The 18,938-nt window shown below is 38.0% G+C and overlaps 1 protein-coding gene across 1 annotated transcript in view; it reads left to right on the top strand.

Moving 5' to 3' along the window:
• The first annotated feature begins 2,620 nt into the window (after positions 1-2,620).
• Positions 2,621-18,938, top strand: part of ERN1 (endoplasmic reticulum to nucleus signaling 1) — a 25,338-nt gene continuing 9,020 nt past the window's right edge. Inside the window, exons 1-7 of the mRNA XM_009697362.1 lie at positions 2,621-2,735; positions 12,306-12,339; positions 13,333-13,405; positions 15,286-15,358; positions 16,472-16,594; positions 17,429-17,530; positions 18,043-18,304. Coding sequence (XP_009695664.1) covers positions 15,355-15,358; positions 16,472-16,594; positions 17,429-17,530; positions 18,043-18,304 — 491 coding nt within the window. The 5' untranslated portion in view covers positions 2,621-2,735; positions 12,306-12,339; positions 13,333-13,405; positions 15,286-15,354. The remainder of the gene's footprint in view (positions 2,736-12,305; positions 12,340-13,332; positions 13,406-15,285; positions 15,359-16,471; positions 16,595-17,428; positions 17,531-18,042; positions 18,305-18,938) is intronic.

Genomic DNA, 18,938 nt, shown 5'->3' with positions numbered 1-18,938 from the left:
TATTCTTGTTATAACTCCACATCTGCACCACTGTCATTCATTGCCTCACACCAATGATAACAGTGAGGGAATTTGTCAGTCTGACACAAGTCAACATCTTAGAAGTGAGGAGCACTGACATTGCTCAGTTAGTGCCCCAGTTGCTTATTAGTGTCCCAGGTTATGAAGATTAGTTACTCTAATTCTTAGATTATTACAGTGTTGTACAGGAAGTCGTTCTTTGTTTGCAAAGAAGCCTTATCTTTTGCACAAAAGCGACTATAAAGATATCTAGAACGCAGCCCCAAGCTTCCTTTCTTCTTGTTTTTGTTCAAGGATAGTTCTATGTAGGCAGGTAGGCAATGACAGATTTAAAAAGTAAATCTTCTTGAGGGAGGCAGATTGAGTCTCAAAAATTAGATGGCTTTCAGCCCTAAATGGGTGTGATAATGGAGTGTGGGTTGTGTCTACCCCTTCTGATTGCAGAATCAGTGGATCTGGCTTGTTAAATGCTTATTTAAGGAAGATGGGAAGACCGGACTAGATGATTATAAATCAACTACACCATCCTGAGTTGTTTTGGGAGTTCATGTACAAAAGGACATAAGGGGCAAAATTTTCATGAATTACTTTGATACAGTAGCTATAATAGTTTGCTTTAACAAGAGTAATAATACAGAAGAATTACAAGAGAAGTAGAGAAATTACAAGAAATACAAGAGAACTCTTAACTCTACAATAGGGTTTCTCTTTGCTCTTACATACAAATCAGGTCATCAGGTTAGAAAGATAATTCTAAGTTTAGTTCTGATTAGTAACATCTTGAGCTGCATATTTTATAGGCCAGCAAGAGAAGAACTGTTATTCAATGTCCCTGTTTGAACAAACATTGCAAAGTTTGATTCCAAATGCAACTGTAAATATTTTATTTAAGTGCAGGTGTCTGTGCGGCATGCATAATTTAACTAAGTCAGGTAATGAAAATTGTATTTATGTGCTAAGAGAAATCTCCTTTTTTTTTCTGGACTTCCAGCCGTTATTTCTGATCTGTGGTTTGTGTATTGTTGATTTGTACTTTCATTTTCTCTGCACTGTGTGTTTTACAATTGTCTGCTCCAGCTGTTTTCATTACGACTGGAAAGAAGCAGGTATAATATTTGTAGATGCAACCTGAAAGTTGGCTAGTTCTTATTTTGTTATATTATCCTTTTAGCTTTAAGCTTTACTTGAAAGTCTAATGCTTTAGTTGAGTTGCACTAAAAATGTATAGTTTTCCAAAGAAAGTTATTCCTACATCCATGCATTTTAATTTGGCAATTGTGTATTTTGCTTTGCAATAATTTTAACATGACTTATAATTGTTTTTACAATTTCAGTCATTGAAGATATTATTAATTATGTAAGATGCATGCACTTTCATTTCATGAACTGCGGTAGGTTAAGAATTATATTTAACTGTGAAACTTCCTAAACATGGCAGGTGGCATGCAGATGAGCAAAACAGATACAGTCTACAAATTACAAGTTACTTGAGTGATAACTTGAGATTTGGTAAATGGAATTGGGTTGATCTTAGGGTGTGTGGGGTCATCTTTAGGCAGGAAGAGAAGAGCAGACAGTAAATTAGCATGTTTTTTCTCCTTTGTGTGATGAAACACCTTGGACTTAGCCTCACTGTTCCGATGATAACTACAGAGTTCTGAGTCCTTGATGTTGTATGATGCCTTCTAATAAAATTACATGCTCTGCAATAGCCAGGCTCAAGAGCTGCTTGTGCTATAGCAATGACAGCAGGCACCAGATAGCTCAGGACCCATACACGTAAGTACAGAGTGATGTGTCCCCAGTGGCAGAACGATGAGAATGTCCAATTGAGGTTTGAATCCTGCAGCTGACTGCTTTCTAGGAGATGTCTGTGGATGTTAATACATATGGACTTTCTTAAACAGTGTTATTTACCATCTACTGCAGAAGTACAGTATTGTGAGACACGTGGTATAAAAGCACAATTAAGAGGCTTAACGGTGTGGATCTCCTCCAGCCTTTAAGCTGCATCTATCATAAATATTTTGCCCTTTCTCAGAGACAGACTACATGCTTGCAGCTCCATGATGTCTCTCAGCCACAGTCAACCCTGTAGAATATTGATCACCTCTCAGTTTTATTTATCCGTGTTATACCCAGCCAATGTCTTGTCATCTCTACAGGATTAAACCTTGGGAAAAGTATGTTCTATTTACTTGGTAACAGCATGATTTTGACATTAACACTTAGGTTCTCTGAGCTGCTTTGAAGTTCCTTACTTTAGCTAACTTATTTCGTAGTCTTTGTACCAATTCTTTCCTAGAGCAGCCCTATCTCTGGTTTCTCTTAATTCTAGTACAAGAAGACTTTGAGAGAAAATTGAAAATGGAGGTCGAGTTAAAGCATATCCCAGTTTGTCTCTAGGGGAACTTAGCACAGTAAGGAGTTCTGTGATGTTGACAGCCAAAAAAAAAATAATCACTGAATACAAAGGGACAAGAAAGTTGTCCAGTCTGTGTGATTAAAAGGAAGTGATGTGCTAGGCAATGTACTGTATGACAGTTATGAGTGAACTCTGTAGTAAATAATTACATTCAGCATATGGGTTTTTCTTTTCCAGAACACCAGCTCAGTAACTGTGCCAGAAACGCTATTGTTTGTTTCAACCCTTGATGGAAGTCTGCATGCTGTCAGCAAGAGGACGGGAGCAATCAAGTGGACTTTAAAAGAAGGTGAGCAGGAGATGGCCTGGTGTCCTCTACTCAGTAACAGTAATAACAGTCAAATCAATTGATAATTCAAACTCTTGTAGGGCTTGGTAAATACTTTCTTTTCTTTCTTAATTTTATTCTTGCTCCAGAATTAAGCTATGGTGTTACTGAAGTCATGTTCACCTTCATATTTTCACTTGCAGATCTTTTCCAGGTTTATGTTTTTTGGGGATTGTGTGGTTTAGGTTTTTTTTTCCCCCGGAATGTTCAAGCTGTAGTGGTATAATTGGTAAGTATCATGCTTTATGGGAATGAGTGCAATATAAGCAAGCATAGAACAGAATATATGTCAAATGAGAGTGTCAGCTGGTGGAACTGGTGGCAAAGGGCTTGCATGATTCTGTCTCTGGAATACCCTGCGTTCACTGGTGCAGTGAATATTGTGCAAACCTCGGGTCTGTTTTTCTGTAATAGATGTTTAAGAACAGCACAATTTTTTAAATAAGAGAACTGCACTTGTGTAAATAAATTTAACATTGCTCAGTGACTGGAAGGGGTTTTGTAATTTTAATTACTGAGCAGAGATAGCTCTGTCTTAATGAAAAATGCAATATTTGATACAAATTTGTTTTAGTGGGACTCTGTTTATGGTAGAAGTGATAGTAGCACTTTCTCTTCACTTCTGGAAATAAATTAGAAAGCAGGTCAAATGGAAAGGAGTCACAGTGATTGCATCATTCTGTCCTCTATTTTTAAACCTGATGTCGGCTTAGTAGGTGAGCTGAAATGGTAGGAAATGGATTGTGCATATCTGATGTCTGCAATACAAACATTTGTGAAGCGGTTCATATTTGAATGCAAATCTACCAGACAAAAAATTTAACTTCATAAATAAGCAAAGAATGCTTTTGTAGCTCCTCTTGGAGTAAAAAGGGATGAGCAAGTAGTTTCTTGAAGGATTTTGCTTAATAGGTGTGATTACCTTTTTTCCCCTGTCTCTTCTTTAGATTTAGACCTCTCCTTTCCCTGAACAGGCTTGAATAAAAAAGTTATCAGCCTCCTCCTTTATTGTTACTATAGGCTACTGTGGTGCTAAGAGAAGCTTACTGGTTTTTGCTTGTCGCTGAACTGACATGAACATACACTGCATAGTCCTGTCCTAGAAGGATATCATAACTGGCATTTGTTTGCAGCCAGACTTAGTAAGTGCAAGAGGTTTTTTGAGGAAGAAATGAATGCACTTTGGTAATGAAAAGGATCTTGGTCAGAGTTTATTACTCAAGGAACTTCCCTGTTTAAAAAAAAAATTGTTGCAAAACTATTGTTGGTAAAATAGAACTGCCAGACTGGACAATCTAGTTTTATAGGACTTTTTTTTCCTCATGTTGCTAACTATGTATTATTCTGCATCTTATGTGTATGAGGTATGTTCACTTGCTTTTTGCAAAGCACTTACTGCCCGTTAGTTTGTTTCTGTAATAGAACAATACACAAGGGTCAATAAAAAAAAAATTAGTGGTAGTTATCGTTGTTACAAGATGCTTCATGAGTTAACTTAGTTAAGTGTACATGGAACAAGGGCCTGTACATATAAATTGACGAATTAATTTGTAGTTGGAGGGGTTTTATTTATTTATTTTTGCAAAACTGTATTTGTTCATGGTCACCCTGTGGGTAGGAAGCCCAACAAAGATGCGACAGTGTTGGAAACTACTAGGCCATGAAAGTCCGTACCATCTTGCTGTGCTAAATCCCTGGACAGATTCAATAGTGCAGAATTTGGTATTAATATTAGTGTATAAACACGGTTGTTGGGTGCACTCTCTCTGTCAAGAATATGCTTGTATTGTTATAGAGAATTACCCAGTGGGAAGTTGCATGCATTGCAAGGAGTGTTCTTGCAGGTGCCATTTTACCCTGATTATCAGACAATGAACCATGTGTTGTAGTTCACATGCTTTGAGAAGTTGTGTAGGTCACCTGAAGTGCTGCAGCAGCATTCATCAGGAAGAGAATGTTTCATTACTGCACTTAAGTAGCAAGGTATTTAACAAAGGGCAATTCATATACATTTTATTTTCATTGGGGAAAAAAACAAGGCAGTGTTCATTATCAGGCAGTACTTAAACAAACATGAAAATCTTACCATGTGTGGTTTGTTTTAATTTAGTACTGAAGCTTATCTTAGGTATGCAGAGTAAATGAGCCAGTGGTTATCTCCACAGTAATATGTTTGGGTTTCCTGCCTTCACATAGTGCTGGCAAGAAAGGCATTCTGAATGCTTGTGCTCCCCATAAAGCAGGCAAAAAACGGGTCAGTTAGGAATAGGACTCTCCAGTAGTTCAGAAATAAAGCTGCATTCCCTGCAGTTGTATGTAGCGAGATTGTGGACTTACTTGTTGCGGGTGCTTGATACCTTCATTTCCTGTTGGCTTCTGTGGGTCCTACTATCTGACAGCTCTCAGGATTTTTCAGTGGCCAGGTAACTGATGCTACTCGTTCCCTGGACCTTGGAAAGCTGCAGTATGGTTGGTTGGAAAGTTTATAGAAAGAACCCACACTCCTCCCCCCAAATTCTGAGAGGCACCTTTGCTCCTGCTGTGGCCACACAAAACACATGGTATTGAAAGGGTGTGGCATGCATTTAAGATCAGAGAGTAAATAATGCTCTCAGTGCCATCTCTGATCAATAAAAGGAGGTGTCAGTTCTAAGTGACAGTATGATAGGCTCCTGTTTTCTGCAACTTGCCACTAGCAAGATACTTAGTGAGCATCCTTAGTAAGATTACTTAGGATGAAATCTCCTCCCCAAAATTGCTGGAAATGAAACTTCTGTCATTTCCTATAGATCTCTTTGAAAGGTACAGGGGTGCAGCACTTCAAGTTTACTTTTACATGCAAGTAAGAAAGTAGACAGTGATAGAGATGGTGATGAGAAACCTGTTGGCAAGGCAGAATCTGGAGAATGCTTTTTTCCTTAATGTCAGACTTTATATTCATAATTCTGATTTCAGTGTGAGCTTCAAGAATGTGATTTTTAAGACAGTCCTGTTCCCTCATGTCTTTGTAAAAATCATCCTGTGTGTCTTTGTTAACTCAAGAGCTTAGGTTAATGAGCAGAATATTGAACTTTGAGATGTTAAGAATGTAGTGTTTCAAACTGTACTTTTGGACAGAGCATTTCTCTGTTCTTCTGACAGTCACTTCTGTGTGTCCTTCTGTACTGTTCAAAGTGATGTCTTTCTTTTCATTCACCAGGTCCTTAAAAGCTCTTCCTCTAAGAACTAATTCAAAGTAATTTGCCAGAAAAGCATATAATATATACAGATTTGGGTCTAGCAGAAATTTTGTTATCATCTTCAGTTCACTCTAGCAGTCAAAAAAACAATGGCCCACAGTCAGTTTAGAAGCTTTTGATTTCTGATACCTTACTCATAACCTATGGACTTCAGTGGACTAATCATAATAAGACAAAGATAGAAAGGCTGTGTCTGTTAATGGTGTGCAGTATGTAGATTTTAAAGGACAAATCTGAGATCTGTAGGTCCTGCTCTACTACCAGTGGTTATTCCCAGGGAAGAAGAAATATCTTTGTGCGTAGCTGTAAATTAATAACGATTGTCAAAACAAAATAATTGTACAACAGTACTCTTTTCAGCATATTCCAGAGAATAGTTTGTTAGTATCTCTAACCTCATTTACTGTAGTTGCAACAGCAGGCAAGGATGACATGATTTTAAATTGGCCCGTTAGCCCTAATCTTATGGTAGGGCCTCACGTCAGGAAACCGTTTTTCCAGCTCATTCCAGTGGGGCAGTGACTTACCCATTTGCTGTTACAGAATCTCCCCACTTCTCCTTTTCAGTTGTTGGTTCTACCTAAGAGCACATTACAGTGGTGAAAACATGCAACTCTATCTTGTGCGTTAAAAAAGACTTGGTCTTTGGTCAAAGGGCAAGTTTTATCTTATCATGTGTTTGTGAAATACAGAGAACAGTCAAATGTGTTATATTTAGCATTATGGTTATAGTTTCAAAAATCGTATATATGGCTTTTTTCCTTATATGTATGCAAAATATAGGTTAGAATTATTTCAGAATAATCTGAAACGTGTCGTAGACTTCTGCCCACTCACAAGCAAATGATACAGACACATATTTTCTGGCCATGATGCAACCAAAACTATATTGGGACATCTGCCTGTGGCCAGGTCAAAATGTTAATTTCAGGGAAACTTAACTGAGCCAAATAATTTACCAAATACTGGACAGTCATTATGTTAACAGGTTTCTAATAACTGCTGTAGTTGTGAATAAACTCTTAGAGTTCTAGAACAAATCTTTATAATCTAGGATCAATGTCCTTTTACTTAATTTTTTTCTTGGCACAGTTATTTTACAAATCTTTTTATTACCTTGTAAAAAATGAAAGTTTTTTGGTTCTTACAAGGTAATGTTTTTGAAGTCCCACAATGACAAGGAGAGGTATCAGCAGTCTTCTTAATGGCATTTCTAGTCTACTGTTGCTCTTGAGCTCCCTGTGCTTGTGGGCATTAATGTGCTTTGCTGAATTAATTTAATGAAGAGTATCAGTGGAATAATTTTACTGTGCTTGTTTACACGCAGGTGTGTATTACCAGATGAGAAAGCTAAAGCTAATATGTACTGAATTGTAGGATTTTAACACAAAAATTGTTAACATACTCTGCCTTAGTGGAGGGTGTAGGAAAAACAAATTGGAAACCCATGGAAATATCTATAGAGAACTTGATCTTCCATCCAGCGCTGGAGATACTTACAGGATAGTGTCCTACTTCCTAACCACTGCCACCACCACACTCCATAATTGTTTTGACATTTTTCTTTTCTTAGTCTAGAAAGTGGAAAACTTTTGGACAGAATATCATAGAATCATAGAATGGTTTGGTTGGAAGGGACCTTAAAGACCGTCTAGTTCCAACCCCTGTGCCATGGGCAGGGACACCTTCCACCAGATCAGGTTGCGCAAAGCCCCATCCAATCTGGCCTTGAACACTTCCAGGGATGGGGCATGCACAACTTCTCCAGGCAACCTGTGCCAGTGCCACCCTCACCATGAAGAATTTCTTCCTAACATCTAATCTAAATCTACCCTTTTCGAGTTTAAAGCCATTGCCCTTTGTCCTATCGTGCCATGCCCTTGCAAAAAGTCCCTCCACAACTTTCTTGTAGGCCCCTTTAGGTACTGGAAGGCTGCTCTAATGTCTCGCCGGAGCCTTCTCTTCTCCAGGCTGAACAACCCCAACCCTCTCAGCCTGTCTTCATAGGAGAGGTGCTCCAGCCCTCGGATCATCTTCGTGGCCCTCCCATATACCGAAAGCTTTATGTAGGACATTGCAAGAAGTTGGCTTTTCTTCTGCTACAGAGAATGGAAACTTAAGGGAGAGGCAGATATATTTTTATCACAGTTTTGTCACATTTCCTCTGTGAAGTTTTTGTTCTGATACAGAATACTTACTGCTTTGTTCCATGGTTATTGTCACTGTTGTTGATATTGGAACAGATCAGGCCTATTAGAATGAGTTACCTAATTACAGGGAGCTGCAGTTCAGCGAAATTTTGAAAGCAGGATTACAGTCTCAGCGTGTTAACACTTCAGTGCTGAGCTGTTGAAGAGAAGTCCTCAGTTCTCTGACTTTTGCAAGAACTTTTTCCGTTTGACCCATTGTGGAGCAAAAGGTAGTTTTGTTACATGGTGACTCATTCTTTTACTAGTCTACGTTCAAGCGTATGAAAACTATTCTAAGACCTGACAACAATAGATTAAACTCTAGATTCTCTTTTTTTCTCAAAGTGAGTTCTTATTTCAAAACAAACTTTGAAATAAAGTTGGACTATGTCCCAAACCACATGAAAGTGAATGTGAAGAGTTCATTGTCTGTCTTCAAAGTATCTGCAGAGCTACAACCGTAGTTCTAGATCATGAAAGTGTTAAGAAAATGAGAAAATTTACATCACCCCAGTAGCTAAAACTGTAGAGAAATGACTCTCCACAGCCCGTCTTTCCAGGTGGATGGTGCTAGTAGTGAAAGGAGAATTCCTTTCACTTCAGAAAATAAACTCCTCCATCAGTTTGTGTTCACTCATTGTGAATAGCCTCATGCCTGGAAATGAATCAGATATTGATACTAAATGCTTTCTAACAGTTCATATGCAACACTTAAATGTTGCAGGAAGCCATCAGGATAATCAGTGTTTTGGTTCATGTGCCAGTAAGTACTAAAAAAATTTCCTGCTGCTTTATCTGTTCCATCTGCCTCTTTTTTATCATTGTTAGTAAATCAAATTTCAGTTATCAAATTTCAGTTTTTCAGAGAAAACAAGTAGATGCAGGATTTTTTTTTCACTTCTGATGAAGCACTGTTCTTGATATTGAAGACATGATACTAAAGAAAAGTTTAAGAACTTTCTCATGAGCATGATGCTTCTGTACAGCACACACTGAACAGCTTGGAACTTGTCATAAGGCTTTCATTCATGTCTTCTGATATGCAAGGGTGCTTCAGAAAAACACCACAGAAGTTGAAGAGACATTCATGGGTTTTCTAGCATCGTTTATTAAAGTGTAAGGATACATTTGTTGGCGAAATTGTTGTAAGTGACATTTTTCCAACAGCTTTCAGAAATACAAGTTTGGGGGTAGAAGCTTAATGCAAGTAAGTATTGCACATATATGTGTGGGTGTGTTCTTTCACTATTACAGTACTGATGTTATCAATAAAATGGGGAGGTAATGTTGTATATCACCATGTCTTGCATTAGACATTGTAAAGCTTGTGGAATACTTGAAGCAAACACTGAGAAATAGTTGGCATATAATCAACAGTAAGTTTGGAGCCAGGGGTGTCCCAACATATCCTGAAACCAGTTTCTTCACGCAAGGGATAGAAATGAATTGCTTGATGCAGTTAATGGAATAAAAATCTGACTAAGCAACGCGGTCTGTAGAAACAAATACATAATGATGAATCACTTAGCTCCTTTGTTTGAATGTTAATTATTCTTAGGGCCTTTTGATGTGTACTTGGGTTCTCAATAAATTAAATGGAGTTTACAATATAATGTGGAGCTCTACACTTATATAGCATTCCCATCTTACATCAGTGAACAGTGGTAATGGTGATAATTCATCATTAAGAGTAAAATTGCTGAAAATAGATACTCTTTCTATCCGTCTTCTATGACTACATGTCAGTGCCTAGGACTGTTAAGAGTACCAGCTAAATTATCTCAGTGTTTTTGCTGCCCTATGTGTGAGGCTCTGAGTATAAGGTAGCATGACCAGGCTATGTCTGGGCCATCCAGTGGGTTTCTTCCCAGAGCTGGCACACAGCTTTGCAGGTCTGCAGGGTCCCTGCACTGGAGGAAATTTGTTGTGATGTGGAGGGAGACTGTGTTTGATGCTGTTCTTGCCAATGTGGGAGATGCCAGTGCAGTGGTGAGTAACCAGGTGATGACTGAAATAGGTAAGGCATGAAACTTCACAAGTCTGCTCGCTGAGCATTGAGCTTGCTAGGCGTAGTATGATTCCGTGCTTGAGTACAGCACTGCTCCCTCTCCAGTTAATTGGGTTGTTCCCAGAAGCTCAGTATGCTTCTGAGTAGTTTATTCTGACAACTTTGAGGATGTATCTGGAACGTTTTTTGGGCTTAAAGAGGAGGGGAGGGGGAAGGTTATGTTTTGAACAAAGCTACTCTGAGTGTGTTTATTATTGTAAAAAGAAATCAATGAAAATAAAAATAGCTTTACTGTTACTCCTCATATTGTGCTTTCTTTCTGTCTCTGATATTATATGTGCATCTTTTGGTGACTACTGTTTTCAGCTGCATTGCAGCTAGAGATCTGTTTGGGTAGGGGTTTCTTATGTTTTTTTAATGTTCTACAAAATGAAGGGACATCCTCCTAGGCCGTTGTTGTCAAACCCAGCAGTTTGTGTGATGCAGTATACTGCAGAGTGGTAGAGACTTTGTAAGACCCATGTAAGGTACCCTGAATTTCTTGTTCTTGTCTTGCTTAGCTCTGTAAATAATCACATTACACTCAAGCTGTCCAGAATCTGTGCTAATTTCCCAATCAAAGGCTCTCAAAACATCATTGTTTTTGTTCTTATTTGCTTCCTGTTACGTCATGATGTTTGCATGGAAACAGAACAGGTGAAAAAACAGTGTTTGTTTGCTTGGTCATCTTTCATCTTCTTACTCAGGCTTATTCTAGTGTAATGGTTTGATTTCCCCTGGGGAAGTGAAGATACCTTGCATCCTCCTGACTTCTGAATTACTTTCTGCTGATATACCCATAAATAAGCACACACATTTGTCTTGGACATTGTAGAGTATGTCTTGCAAATCTGGGAACTTTTGTGGTTTTGGCGTCAGGATTGAAAATCCCGTGATTCAGGGTTTTTTGAGGCCTCAGATAGTAATTTTGAGGTCACATCACCTTCCATTAAAATCAAATTATTGTCCTTAATTTACCTTGTAACATGTAAGGATTTAGATTTAGCATTGTCCGTTTTTATTTCATAACTTCATTTTGTTGATGAAAGCTAAACTCTGATTCTGATCACTCAAAAGACCAACTACTGTGAGATTGTTTCCAAACCTTTTGATTTTTATATAACGTGGATTCTTGGATAAATTTTAGTGGGGAGATGATTTAAGTGAAAAAATCAAGTTTTAGGTAATTTTGTATAGTCCTTGGCAGAATTCTGTTTTTCTTTTCAGTGACATGCTGATCACAGAGGTTTTATCTTGGAGTAGGTGGTGGAACTAAGCTTTTTCTGATTTGAGTCGGAGTCTTGCTCTTAAGTCATTGGCAGTCTTCCTGTTCATTCAGTAGGTGTAGCACTAGCCTTTCAGTTTATATGCTGCATCTTAAATTAAATGTTGAGTTGGCTACAAAGCATAGGCTTACCTGCCTGATACACAAGGTACCTGAGACACAAAGTAGCAGAAGTTCATAAAATACAGATTAAACAATGCCAAAATTATGTACTTTTGTATCCCTGTTCTCACAGCGTCTGCAAACTGCCATTAGCTGTAGCTTGTTTTTAAGTAAAATTGCTTCTTGAAGCCTGCACAGTGAAGTCAGTTGCTGCAAGGTAGCATCAACTGCCTCTGGGGCAACCAGTGCCCAGCAATCACACACATGTATTGGAAGCAAGAGTTTTTATTAACATGTATACAGGCAGTTCAAACTGACTCTGTATGCTCTGTCCAAACGAGAAAGAAGGAAACTCAAGGTACAATACAGTATTGCTATCTTCACTGAGTCTTCTCCCAGGGGTAGCTGGGGAGTAGTGTGGATAAAACTGAGCAAAGAACTTCAGAAGGTTTAAAACTTCCCAGGTGCTTTTTACTTTCCCATTTTATAAACCTAGTTGCACGACCAAATAGGAGATTGCTGATTGTGCTGAGATGGCCACTTTCGAACTCTGTGCATCAGCCTTTCAAAAAGGAGCAAGCTGTTGCAGGCCTGACTTAATGCTGTATCTAGTGAATTCAAGGAATTGAATTGTCAGTATTGTGACTTTTTCTTCTTCTGTTTATGCAGATCCTGTACTCCAGGTACCAATACATGTAGAAGAGTAAGTCTGTTTCCTTTACTGTTTGTCTGAAATTTGATTTAATTTCAACCAAAACGATCTATGTTGTAGAAAAGTTGCATACCTTGCGTAAGTCAGTTTAAGGTGGTTTAAAGGGCAGATACAGAAAGCATGTAATTAGCTACATATAATTCTCTTATTTGTAGCGCTAAGAAGAAACGTCCTGTCTGCAGACTCTTCTCTCAAGCCCTTGCTCAGGTTTCGAGATCAAGTGTGCTAACTGTGCCACAATCTTAATTGAACAGCTTTGAAAGTGACAGAAACAGTCAGGGAATGATCTTTGGGTTTTGTACTTTCTTCAAATAAAACACTAAAAATAGTAAGCGTAGCAAACTCCAACCTCCACTACTACCAGAATTTTCAAACGTAACCCTCAAGCTGTTATTTTGGAGTAGCTCCTCCAGCATAGCAGTCTCACATTTAACTAGAAAATTTGGGGCTTTAACTTCATGTCTCTGAAGTCAGTGGTAACATCTTTTCTTTTTTGTGGTTTGGTTTTGATGTTGGGGTTTGGGTTTTGTTTGGGGTTTTTTTGCCTTCTTTTTTTTTTTGTAGTTTGAGTTGGGGGTTTGCCTTTACCTCTTGAATGTACTTAGTTCTAGCAACTCCTTTATTGTTCCTTGCCTTCTTTATGCTCTCTGGTTTTGTTTATTTGTTTGGTTTGTTTTTAATTCTGTGGCATTTCAAAAGCATATAGATCTTGTTTAAAAGCTTTCACCCAAGTGATTCCCTGCCACGTTTGGATCTTTGAATTTTCAAATGTATCAGTAAATTCATGTTATATCAGTTCTGAAACTTCTTTATAATTTTTCATTTTCACAGTTAACAAATGAAACTTCAAAAAATGGATAATACAAAGTAAAACATTTAATGTCAGATGAACTTCTCTGTAAAGCCTGTACTGACCATAGTTGCTTTCCTGTTCTCTGAGAAGCATGGTACATTTTTTGTCATTTATTACTGCTTAAATCCTAGGCCAGCATTTCTTCCAGACCCAAATGATGGCAGTTTGTATACACTTGGTGGCAAGAACAGTGAAGGCTTGACCGTAAGTATATTTTTTTAAATTCTCTCCTCTGATAATTTTTAGAAAAGTGCCCTAATCAGACTCACATGAAGGGTAAGTCCCCAAGGGAACTTTCTGCCTTCTTGACAGTAGTGTAAAGTTTTGCAGGCTTTTCATAGAATCATAGAATGGTTTGGTTGGAAGGGACCTTAAAGACCATCGAGTTCCAACCCCTGTGCCATGGGCAGGGACACCTTCCACCAGACCAGGTTGCTCAAAGCCCCATCCAATCTGGCCTTGAACACTTCCAGGGATGGGGCATGCACAACTTCTCCAGGCAACCTGTGCCAGTGCCACCCTCACCATGAAGAATTTCTTCCTAACATCTAATCTAAATCTGCCCTTTTCGAGTTTCAAGCCATTGCCCCTTGTCCTATCGCTCCATGCCCTTGTACTGTTTAATAGAAGTGTACCAGTTTCTTGAAAAAGCTTGATCAGACTAGCCAGAAACCAGCTTCCGTTGCCTGTGCCAATGTTAGGATACAAGTTTGGGGTTTTTTTTGACAGTGCCCTACGTTGTGTTGCTAGCACCTTTGCAGAGTGAAAACGTACTTTATTTTATTAGAGCACAAAATTGCCACCTGTCTTGTGATCGTCGGAAGAAGATTTCCGCTTGAAAATATCAACAGCACATATGTTTTGTATTTTTCTGTAACTTGCTAAAATAATGGTGATGACAAATAAAATTTATGTGGTATTATCCAAATACTGAATAATCTCTGTACAGTTTGATGGGAAAGGTGTACCCAGAATAATACAAATCAGATATGTCACTTTCACCCAAATACTTAATTCTCTAAAACCATCTGCCAAAAGGCAGGATTAATATATGTTCTGTGTTGACAGCTTTAGAAGATGTCTTTATAAGATTCAGAAAGCAGACAAAAATGCCGAACCTTTTCAAAATAGTCACCAATCCATGTAACCCATAGCTACTAGCTAACATTTGACTTTTAAACTTTGTGGTGGCACTCAGGTAAAATGTTTAGCTTCCCACAAGTTTCTTTTCTCTGGCAGCTGCTATGATTTCCCTTAAGAACTTTAATATTGTTAAATATTTTAGTATTTACTCACCACTCCTCCCACCCTCCAGTACAGCTAGATTGTAATTTGCAAAATTATTCTTGGTTCTTTTCGGTCAATCCAGGAAGCAGCAATCTATTTGGATCTATTCCTTTATTCTGTTAATCTCCTCTCTTTTTGAATTAAAGTAATATAATTTCTGTTTAGAATCACTATTATAAAAGTCTTAAGCAAGAGTGGAGTAATTTTAGCATATTTAAGTAAATTTAGCAAAGGCCTCATCTTTATTTTTGGTGCAGCTTGTCCCTTACTCTTGTGACCTCATCCCAATAACAGTCTCTCAGTAAGGATCATCACCCATGCCATAAGTGCAATACAGGTGTGGCAGTATCTCAACAACTCTTCAGTTGGAGATTCATACTTCACCCTCTCAAGAGTTTCATTTGTATGAAGATATCTGGCCTTTATAAATGTTACTGTACAGGCCTGTGGAGAACCATTTTGTACTCATAGGTGAGGCAATTAAACCACAGTATGTTGAAGCCCAGACGGTTTATAAGTGATGATGGTAGACCTTAAAACCAGAGTCCTGGCCTCCAGACCTCTCAGCTGCAAGTAGTTCTTCCATTCTTCATGCATTTCTCATTGTTGTGAACTCACCGAGACAGACGTCTTTCTGTTCTGGGTTTGCAGAGCAGGGCCTTGACCTGAAATTTTGAGTTCTCAGGCACTGCAATAATACAAACAAACAATATAAAACTGAAACCACCCTTTTCTGTGAACAGATGTGAAGACTATCACACCAATGTGAATAAGCTGCTTTTTTTTTTTTCCTCTAGAAACTTCCATTTACTATCCCAGAGCTGGTGCAGGCATCTCCCTGTCGCAGTTCAGATGGGATCCTCTACATGGGTGAGCCAAATAGATATCCGTTAGATTGTAAGATGTTCAGTGACTACAAAATGTAGAGACTTCCAGACAGACTCCATGGAATTATGCTTTATTTTGGGTATTAATCGTGGTTTTCATGAACCTTTCTGATGAGAGAAAATCTGATTAATATAGAATTCGATTACTGTTTGAAGATTGAAATCCAACTACTTTTCCTGAAGAAGAAAATAGCTTTTCTAAGCAGTGAATAGCCTGTATGGGGTTTTTTGGTTTCTTGAGATGCTCTCTCTCAACAAAATGTGACTTCTACTTAAAATCTTCTTATTCTTGTAAATGTCATTGACTGCCTGACAATTATGATTAAATTGGAAATCCCACTGCAACACAGTTAGACATCCTCCATTATTTGAGATATCCGAGTCAGTTCATTTATACTACAAATAATAAATTTATGGCTCAGTGTCCTAACTCATTTTAACTGCAGATGGATTTGGGAGGAGACAGGGAGAAGGAAGGACAGTTATTACTTATCACAGCATCAAAGTGTGTGAAGGATCAGGATGAACTTAGTATTGTTTTTTTTAATCTCCTGAAGGGCCAATACCTACTTCTGGTTCTCCACTTTGTGTCTCTCCAGTAAAGGAGTGAAAAATGTTTATTTGAAGCTTCTAAACACAACAGATATGTGTTAGCGGCAAAGAAATATTTAAGGTCATGGCTCATGTAGTCTTGAGTGGGATGTTAGGATTACAATCCTTAATCAGTTTGAAATGTGTAATGTTCATAACTTTTTCCACCTACTGTCCTTCAGCATTAGCACTTCAGTCTCCTCTTGTGCTAGCTCGCAGGATCTTCTACACTCAGATCTCTGTTAGATTTTACCAGTGTGAAAAAATAATTCAACCAATAATACTTACTGTTCTAAATACTGTGTTTAGTTTTTCTTGTCAATATTTGGGATTGGCCAGTAGTGCTAATGATGAAACTAAGACTGACTATGAGAAATTGTTTTATTAAAAATGCTTTATTCATGCTAAGTTCGTGAGCCTACTAAAGAAAAAAGGAGCCTGAAAAGCTTGATGGAAGTGCAGTTTTTCCAACTGAATAGTAATGTGGCTTAAATTATGATTTCAGGTAAAAAGCAGGATATTTGGTATGTGATTGACCTCATGACTGGGGAGAAACAGCAAACCTTGACTTCCTCATTTGCAGAAAGTCTTTGCCCGTCAACATCCCTCCTGTATCTTGGGAGAACAGGTCATATGCTTTTTTTTCTGCAGCTTAGAAGAAAATCTGTTGTTGTTTTTAAAGTTTAGGCTCATAACAACTGACATTGTGATCAGTTCAGGTTTTTAAGTTTATTTCTTTAGAAAAAATTCTGTAAATTATGATTTTAGACTGTGCACAGAAAAATTAACTCTTTATAGCAGCAGAAAGATACTGGTTTTTTTTAAACTTTGGCAGTAGGTCCATTATTATTCTTGTTGACTAAGTGGCATTTATATTCCATTTAACGGTGCATTCCAGTAGCAGCTGTGAACGCAAGTTTGCTCTGTAACATACAGCCTTTATAAAAACTGTTTAAAGAAAATGGAGATAGAGCATATCTGCTGGAATTACAAATGCAGTATTCTAAGTAACTGTTAAAATTAGACCAACACCATATAGGTGTTGACTAGTAAAAAGGAATAAGTGTTATAGACTTGTTCTTTAACCTCTATATTAGTGTGTTCTTTAAGTGTGGTCGTTCAGTTAAAGAACATGGTGTGCTGAATTGTAGAATGCAGGGTTTGGAAACTTGTAAGGAAAACAAAGTACATCAGAAGAAGCTGTGCAGTAAAAACAAAATTCTGGTAACGTGGGCAGTAACTGTCTGCAGGGCTTGTTCTGAGATTCCTGTAGATCAGTATATGTGTGGATTGGGTATTACCTTTAACAGCTGTGAAATGCCTATCAGGAGTGTTGGGGAATTGAAATGCAGAGCGCAGTAAGTGGTGTGTGTGGTGGTTTGAAGAGTGTCTCAGATTTGAGATGATTGATTCTATTCTCTCATAGGTTTTTTTGCTTCACAGACTGTATATTTTTTAACAGAGTACACGATCACAATGTATGACACCAAGAAGAAGGAGCTGCGATGGAATGCCACCTATTTTGATTATGCAGCTACTCTGCCTGATGAAGACATAAAATACAGTAAGAATTTAATGGCTGGTTGTGTTTGGTTTGGTTTGGTTTTTTCCCCCCACATATTGGCCGTGACTTTTGCATACAGGCAAAAATAGCTGAATTTTTTTCTATAATCAATAGGTCAAGCTGTCTGTCTGATTTTTGTGCAGTTGATACGCATCTGCCAGTTTTGATCCTTTACATGCCTTTGTATCTAGAGCCTGTTAGGTAGCTTCAGGTAAATTGACTCTAAGAAGGTACAGCTCTTGAAGATACGACTCTGTAAAATTTAGTGGAAAATGGCAGGAGAGGAAGCAAACCGAACTGTGATGCACACTCAGAAAAAGCTGTTACAATGCTATTGCATTGCAACTGAACTTCTATCAAGCTAATTCTGACAACTGCTTTGCTGATCAGCTATTTTTTTGCAACGTGAGGTGTAATGGACTCCACAGTTAACGTAAGGCTTGAACTGTTACTACTTATTATTGCATGTCTGCGGCAATCCAGATAATCTCCTGTATATTTATATATTGTAGAAATGTCCCACTTTGTGTCTAATGGAGATGGACTGGTGGTGACCGTAGACAGTGAGTCTGGGGATGTACTGTGGATTCAGAATTACGCTTCTCCTGTGGTAGCTTTTTACATCTGGCAACGTGAAGGATTACGGAAAGTTATGCACACTAATGTGGGGATAGAAACTCTGCGATACTTGACGTTCATGTCTGGGGAGGTTGGACACATTACCAAGTGGAAATACCCTTTCCCAAAGGAAACAGAGACCAAGAGCAAACTGACGTGAGCATGAATATTCCTGTTGTTCTCACTGTCTATTTGACAGACCTTTGTCATTAAAACCTTATTTATATACATTCAGTTAAGGATTATTCTACAAGTTTCGAGATGGTGGAAAGAATACATAAGAGCAGCTCTAGTTCTCCAGCTGTTATTTTATATCATATTTGATCTTTTACTGTCTAAAGGCAGAGACAAAAAAAAAACTATCATAAATTTAGGAAATGTACATTCCTAACTTTTATCAGATGTTCTGTCTTGAATAGTTTCTTATAATGTGGCATGGAATTGCTTTTTGTAATGTGAAGCCTTCCACATTATAAAAAAGGTGCTTAGCATTTTAGCAAGTACTGGTGATTGAATAATGCAGAAATAGGACATGAGGTATGTCAAGTGAGTAATCATGATGTGAATAATCAACTAATAATGCTTTCATAATTAACAAGAATGGCTTCATAGTACAGCAGTACTTAAAACAATTTTACAGATCTAGGCTTTTCAAGATATAAATATTGATGATTTGAGAAACTCATGCATTAGTTCTGCAGGACTATGTTGCCAGGGTTTTAGCTGAGATGGTAAAATATCCATTTGTGTACTTCTTTCTAACACTTACTGTTTTTTTCCAGACCAACTC

Source organism: Cariama cristata, unplaced genomic scaffold (genome assembly GCF_000690535.1).
Source record: "Cariama cristata isolate BGI_N322 unplaced genomic scaffold, ASM69053v1 scaffold12023, whole genome shotgun sequence".
NCBI lineage: Eukaryota > Metazoa > Chordata > Aves > Cariamiformes > Cariamidae > Cariama > Cariama cristata.
This window is presented reverse-complemented; position numbering and strand designations above follow the sequence as displayed.